Below are 7433 nucleotides of genomic sequence, written 5' to 3'. Positions count from 1 at the left end.
GACTGGGATGTGAACAAAGCAGCACTACCACTGTACCACCATGTCACACTCCCTTCCATTTCATTAATTCTTATTGAATATATCACTTATCAACAATCTTTTTAAAATAAAATATGTTCCTTGCCAAGACCTTACAAGTTTATGTAGCTGTAATGATCACAAAACAAAGATTTAATTTTCTTACAAGATAGTTACCTATAATTACAAACCCTGTACAATCAGCTTTAATGTTTTAAAATTATCAGTTAATTTAAAAATGTTCAAATTATGTTTTTTAACAGATGATGTCAGGAATGCTAAGGGCAAGGGAATACATGTACAAAGGGACAGACTTCGACGCACATTGGCTAGACTTGACCCAATTGGCACTGCTCAGAGATGGTCACAAACTGTTCAAAGAAGGTCATACCATGCCGTCTCACCTAACAGTATATGGCACATTGACAGTCACATGAAGCTTATAAGGTAAAAGACTTGTAGGATTTATTTCTTAATTTAATGAATATCACTTTCAGCTTCATTATTGTCTTAAGTAGACCAAATTAATATGTGACACTTCTTTGTTTATACAGCTATATGTTTTGCATAAAATAAGTGATATTATTTTTTCAAGTAATAGAAAATAGAATAGGTAATTATGTGTAATTCTAAACATTTTCATTATCCAGAAAACAGTTTCCATATCTGTATGCATAAACATGTGCATTATTTGTGTTTTCCTTCTGGAACCTAATCTATAATTAAATTTTTTTCACTAAACTGCACATGTGCTTAACATTTTTTCTTTTGATGGATAGGTGGGGCTTTGTTGTACATGGTGCTATCGATGGCTTCTCCCGTCTAATACCTTATTTAAGTTGTGCTACAAACAATTCTTCATCCACGGTGCTACAGACTTTCTGCAGGGGTGCTCTACAGTATGGATTACCATTAAGAGTGAGGTCTGACCAAGGCACAGAAAATGTTCAGGTAGCACTGCTTATGAATGCCATCAGAGGATTACACCGTGGCAGCCATATAACTGGACTTTCTGTCCATAACCAGAGAATTGAAAGGCTGTGGAGAGATGTATTTCAACAGGTTCTCTTCCCCATCTACAAAGAATTTTATGAAATGGAAGATAATGGTATACTTGAAGAAGGCAATAGTTTACACAAAGGGTGTCTACAATATGTTTACTACTCAACAATTAATCAAAGATTGGAAATGTTCAGAGAAGGCTGGAATAAGCATAGAATTAGAACTGAACATAACAGAACACCGGAACAAATATGGTTCGATAGCTTGTCCACTACATCTCACCAAACAAGTCTATCTGACATGAATACACAACAGTTTAGAGAAAGTTTAATAGAAAATTTACAAAGAATAGGTGTATCATTTTCAGATGATGCATATATGGAGCCTCAGGAGACATTCAACCCACTTGAAATGTCTGTCCAGAATCTACAGATACTACAAGATGCTATTCAGCTTGAAACAAATTTAAAAGATAAATATGCATGTTGTGTTCAAAAGGCCAATGACTTATTAACAGATACCCAAACATAATGTCCACTCCATTTTGCATGTAGTATTAAAAAATTGTTCATGAGTACATTGGCAAGGTCCAGCATCAACAGTAATGCATACTACATGGTAAATAGCTTGCTATAACCAACCTAAATTCATTTTTACTTTTTTGTAAAATGGTCTTAACAGTTATGTATGGTAATGATTGTTGTGTGCAGAACTGAATTCTGTAAACTTTGACAATAAAAAAAGACATGATTAAGCATTAAGTTGTACATTTATTTTACAGTGTTATTCATTTAACAAATGCCAAACATTTTTGTTTTAATAATTTTTTAAAAAGAAAAATAAACTCTCTCTCTTTTTACTGTTTCCTTCACAATTATACCAAATTGCCTTGACATGTGACACATAATCCACCAACTCAAAACATATGAAGAAAATGATATTTTTTTAATGAAGTTGAATAAACACAGATGTACAATTTGTTTATACATAAACTACACCACATTTGAATTAATTTAACAACTTATTTTAAATCAACAACTTGTACTGAAAACAATATACATTCACATATTATCATTAACAGCGAGTATTTTAAATTACAATATCAGAAACATTTAAATGGTGAAAGTAAACAGGTTTCCAAATATAAACTGAGAAAACATTTATGTGCCACCTTTTGGATGCTATCAAAAAGTACATTTTTAGCATAATACTGTTGTAGTTGGTGCTATTATTTGTTCAGTTTTAATTTTGAAGCATTTGTTTAAATGCAGATTATAATGTTACACCTGTAAGTATCTGTAAACAAATATACGAGCTCTGGATAAACCTTAAAGGAAAATTAAACTTCTGAAAAAAGTATGTACTGAATATATGAAATTTGCATGAAAATATCAGCTATACCCAAATGAATTAGCTCTCACTCAAAAAGACATATTATCTATTGTGTCAACCTGAATTTCAGTTACTCAGTAAAAAAGATATCTAAAGTTTCATTCAAAGACATTTCAAGTGTTATTTTTGTTTTGCAATTTCATAATATGGTCATTCCAAATGCATACTCAGAATTAAGTATAATTTTAAATTCTCTTTTAAATTCTTGAACTGATGTATAGCCAACTGGAATTTCCAAAGTGTTACTGCAAGTATGTGCAATGGTCGTCGCAGCTACCGCATAACCGATTGAATGTAATATTGATTTCAGCAGGCTGTAAAGGTGAACCTGTGACAAAATGCAAAAATTTGGACAGTTCCTCAGGATCTATTGACTTAATGAAATCACACAAATAATAATATGCAACTTCTTCCTCTGGCCTGAGATCTGTTTCTGTTTTAAAGCATGTCAAAACGCGTTCTGTAGTTGGCATTTCTTGCCAGTATAGGTAGGAAATTGAGTCAATATCTAACTGTGACCAAAAAACTGTGAAATGGGCATCTGGAATTGACTCTCTTATAAAATTATTGAGGAACCCTGGTTTAATTATTAGTTCATTCTGTGCAATAAGAATGAGCTGATCCTTAAGATTTATAGGTGTTGGAATACTATGCATGCCATTTACAGAAAAAAATGTTAAGAGCTCTTGTTTTCAAAGTCTCTTAATGTTTCAAAGTGGTTAATTGCTTTTTTTAGGAGGATTCTTTCTGAAGCAGTTACATGAAGCAGAAAGTCATCTATAAGAATGTTATTGTGAATGGTGGAGGTATTAAATACAATAGAAAGCAATGTTGACCTACAGAATCTTGGAGGTATACATCTATTTAGCTGACACATATGAGACAATACTCTTCCCACAACTGTAAAGATTTCTTGTGCTTTATGATAATGATAGAGAGGTATACAAGGTACAAGTGCATCCTCACCCTTAAACCACTCAGTGAAGGCACAGTTCCAAAAACAAGAAAAAAGATCTTTAGTTAATCCGCCAAAATCATGCCCTTCTTCTCCAATAAAACATACTTTAAGCTTTTTGTTGAGGAGTTCTGTTGTTCCATAAATTCGCTGCATATCATTCAATATTGTTTCCCTGTTTATTTCGATAATGATTTCTTCCTCTATTAATCCTTCAAGCTCTGAAAAACCTCATAAAATACAACATGATTTTATAAAGAAAGTGAAAAAAATGAACTGTAGAATATATACAGTAGTATGAAATGTAAGGGGCTAATCAAAATGTGAGAGCGACAGACATTTCTGAGTCTATAGGAAGGACATAAAAAGAGGATATCTGGCTGGAAAATACAAACGTGACACCTTGAATTTTCAATGGACTTATTCTTAAGAGAAAGTGTTGGAGCAAGAGTAAGGACATTCAAACATCACAATTATGTGAAGGGTTGTTTTTACCAAATTTGAGGCTTAACTGATTGTCGACTGTAATTTCTTGAAATCAAAGAGATGCATTTCCTTTTCTAAAAATGTAGTCCAATGGATAGTACTCAATTTGTAAATTATAATAGTTTTGGCTAGATTTGTGCATGAAGGTGACTGAATTACCCTGAGTAAAACTTACTTCTGTCAAGATGGAATCGTTTTTCATCCAACTGAGATACTTTAATCTGAACCTAACAAAACAAAAATAAAATGATAAAATCTGTAAGGATAACAAATTAGGTTCACAAGCACCTTCCTGTTTCTCTATACATTCACACATTTCTCCTCTCCTCCTATCAAATAATCTGCTCTTAATTCTGAATGTTTAAAACATTAAATATTTACCGTGGGAGTATCAGCATTTATATAAGCAAAAGGAGATTCTGGAGGACTTGGTACATTTGCCTCTTCATGCAGTCTGGATAATCTCAACTGCAAAAGCAAGTGATTGGAAAAAGTTAATTTATTTTAAGTTTAAATAAAACTAATTGAAGATAAAATAATACATGCATAAGTAAGAGTCCATGAATATTATACACTTAAAATATGTTTAAAATGATATTTACCTCTGATGTGCTATTTTCATATTCTGCACTTCCAAGAAAGTTCTCAATATCACCAATCAAAATCTATAAAATGAACAGCAGAAGAGAATATGGAGAGCATAAAAACACTATTGAGCCAAGTTTAAGTGATGCACAGAACACATAAGTGACCAGATAAATCTGGCCTAAGCAAAATTGACAAAATATAGCAATTTGGTTAATTATATGTAAAATATCAAATAAAAACACTGAAATAAACAAGTGCCCTATTCAGAGTTTTCTGTCTTGATCCACTGCTTCTCGGATAGGCTATATGGCTCCACCACTACAATATGAATTGAGCAGGTGTGTCTGCATTTCAACTGATTAAGTTTTAAGAACAACTTAAAAAAACGTAGGTGGTGTTCTAAAACCTTTGGCCAATAGTGTGTACATATATATATATATATATATATATATATAGTGTACAGCTATGAACAGTAATAATGCATGTATATAAACACTGATACTGTATTTTATGCTTCAGAACTAAGTTAAAGCATTATTTATCATGTGACATAGCCATTGCCTATCCCAGCAGTAATGAAAACAATGCAGAAAACAGACGTCGATGAGATGCCAGTCCATTACAGAAACATTTACTCAGGCATTCTAATACAAAACCAATTTAATTGATTGATTTAACAGACTGTCTATAGACTGTGAGAGGAAAACATGCATCCACACAGGGGACTAACAATGTTTGCAGGCAATGCAACTTGCCATAACTAAATAATTTAAATTATTGTAACAGATCTCTTTAAAGACTGAAGAACAGTGTGGTGCAGAGGTTTGTGTGCTTCCTCAACACTGGGCTCAAAAGCCCATTACCGGACCTGCCCAAATTGTTTGTATTTACATTTTTTCAATAAGCTCCTGTTTCCTTTGACATCTCAAGTGCCTCATTTTTAGTTTTATCAGAAACTCTAAATTGGATTGTTATTTGTGACTGTGGGAGTATCTGATTGGCATACTGATTAGGGTTTGCTCCCTTCTTGTACCTCATGCTGCCATAAGCAGTTTCAATAAATGGATAGATTAATGTAGTAAAGAATTTTACAAAATTACACACCTGGGTATTTACTTCTGGTTGAGGTTCTCTTGTGTTTTCCAGCCTATCTACCTGTGGCTCCTGTGACAATGTTGCCTGCGCTCCATATGAAATAAATCAGGTAAAACAATAGTCTATAAAACTGAATAAATAATTACAAAAAAAAAAACATACTAATTTTTAACACTAAAATATCAATGTTATTTCTTTTATAAAGGATTTATCTTTATACTGAATATAATCAATAGTGGTGTCCATAATAAGTAATGAACCTTATTTACTAACATTTAATAAAATGTTTTTAATATAACAGTATCACAAACAATAAGAAATAAATACCTGATAACTTATTTCTGCATGCACTTGACCTGGAATTTCTGCTCTAAATTCTGATTCTTGTTGTGCCGTGTGTATCTCCTCCATCTTGAAAAGGAAATGTAGAAAGGAAGGTGGTGTTTAAATATACAGTCATACATAAAAACAAATGTGTGGATTCAGTTGAGTGACAGAGTGTTATTAACATGCAATGAAGCACAACTGCACACTGTACTTTATAAATGCTCACTTAATATTTTGCATAATGACAGGTTCTTCTTTCTTCACAGAGAGTATCATATTAATCAATGCACAATTTGACATATTGTAAAAATTAGTGAGATTTCTACCTGAATCGGTAGTGGTATGTCACGGTGAGGAATTATGAATATTTTGCCTTTCCCAATTTTTTCCTGTAATTGAGCAGCAGTTTCAGTTTGCAAGCAATGCAAACGTCTCCCTTTCTCGGCTTTGGCAAAACTAAATCCTGTTAAGTGTAAAGGAACGTTTGGGTAGCTTTCAATAATAAACTTCTCTAACTGAGGAATTGTCCAGTTCCTATTAATGGATGATTTGCTTCCATATCTGTCTTGAGTCCCAGGCTGCTCATGTTTTGGAGGACCTGAAATCAGAGAGATAATTATTGTACAAGTACGTAATGAAATTCCATAAATGATCTGCATACTGGATGAATACATAATTAGTGCAATAATTTTAAACTGCTATGAAAACTGCATTGTGATGTCCTATTATGCACTGCTTACACAACAACTCATTTTACTTAACTGGAAGAATCTTATTCAAACTTTTATATCTCATTAGGAAGATAATGCTCTATAATGCCTCAAATTGGAAAATCTTAGTTTGTTAACAAGAATTTCCTTTCCTTTAAGTGTTTTTTCAGTGAGCCTCCATATTCAATTAACACACATCAGACATTTTCTGCATGGCCAGATCTACACACACACACTGACACACACACATACATACATACATTTATACTTGTCTATATAAGGTATATTTGCTCAACATTAGTTTTACAGGGATATGCAAATATGTAAGAAGTTAAAAGTAAGAGTTTTTGGGAGGGGGTAGGAACAAATCCACATTTGAAAGCAACTAGGTTGTCTGAAGAAATTCCTTAAATGACGAGTACAAACCTAAGCCATTTCTTGTAAGACGGAAAGTTCTGAGGGAGGTGGAACATACTCTTCATTATGTTTCTGAAGAAGGAAAAAATTAAGTTTCCATATATCGCATTTTGATCTTCCTTTTTTTCTTGTTGTAGTATCTGGGGAAAACAAAATTGAAATAAATATAATCTGAAATATCTTTTTAGGAAAATAAATAATACTCTTGTACCTATCTGGAAATATACATTCTCTAACTGCAATTATTACTATTTAAATAGGACTGGCATCCACACATTGTATACATTGATTTATAGTTTAATTTAGAGTTTTTTGTGCATATGTATTCAAGATTATACTTCAATACAAGTCCTGTAGCATTGCAATAGCAATAATGATGTACAGTATATGATTTCTGAACAGCCTTTTGATAGTTGCAGCAGTGATATGTGAAAGAAATAAGA

At 32.5% G+C, this 7433-nt stretch overlaps 2 protein-coding genes across 2 annotated transcripts; one reads left to right on the top strand and one right to left on the bottom strand.

Moving 5' to 3' along the window:
- Positions 1 to 370: 370 nt before the first annotated feature.
- Positions 371 to 1608, top strand: LOC120520393. Its single transcript, XM_039742796.1, has 2 exons — positions 371 to 465; positions 798 to 1608. Exons 1-2 carry the CDS (start codon positions 452 to 454, stop codon positions 1549 to 1551), a joined length of 768 nt encoding a protein of 255 aa, XP_039598730.1. The 5' UTR covers positions 371 to 451; the 3' UTR covers positions 1552 to 1608.
- Positions 1609 to 3088: 1480 nt separating this feature from the next.
- Positions 3089 to 7012, bottom strand: LOC120520392. The gene is made up of 8 exons (XM_039742795.1): positions 7000 to 7012; positions 6190 to 6461; positions 5864 to 5947; positions 5546 to 5620; positions 4456 to 4518; positions 4235 to 4321; positions 4029 to 4080; positions 3089 to 3597 (listed from the first exon to the last, which is right to left on the bottom strand). Exons 3-8 carry the CDS (start codon positions 5945 to 5947, stop codon positions 3089 to 3091), a joined length of 870 nt encoding a protein of 289 aa, XP_039598729.1. The 5' UTR covers positions 6190 to 6461; positions 7000 to 7012.
- Between the last annotated feature and the right edge of the window lie 421 nt (positions 7013 to 7433).

Source organism: Polypterus senegalus, unplaced genomic scaffold (genome assembly GCF_016835505.1).
Source record: "Polypterus senegalus isolate Bchr_013 unplaced genomic scaffold, ASM1683550v1 scaffold_249, whole genome shotgun sequence".
In the NCBI taxonomy this organism is placed as follows: Eukaryota; Metazoa; Chordata; class Cladistia; order Polypteriformes; family Polypteridae; genus Polypterus; species Polypterus senegalus.
The sequence above is the reverse complement of the archived record's forward strand: the minus strand, read 5'-3'. Positions and strand labels throughout refer to the sequence as shown.

What these genes read in the sequence shown, in the direction of transcription:
- LOC120520392 (XM_039742795.1), bottom strand. Translation starts at nt 5,947, where the DNA reads ATGGAGGAGATACACACGGCACAACAAGAATCAGAATTTAGAGCAGAA. An exon ending in ATGCAGAAATAAGTTATCAG is followed by an intron (nt 5,621 to 5,863) that starts GTATTTATTTCT and finishes TATGGAGCGCAG; the next exon opens with GCAACATTGTCACAGGAGCC. An exon ending in AACCAGAAGTAAATACCCAG is followed by an intron (nt 4,519 to 5,545) that starts GTGTGTAATTTT and finishes TTCATTTTATAG; the next exon opens with ATTTTGATTGGTGATATTGA.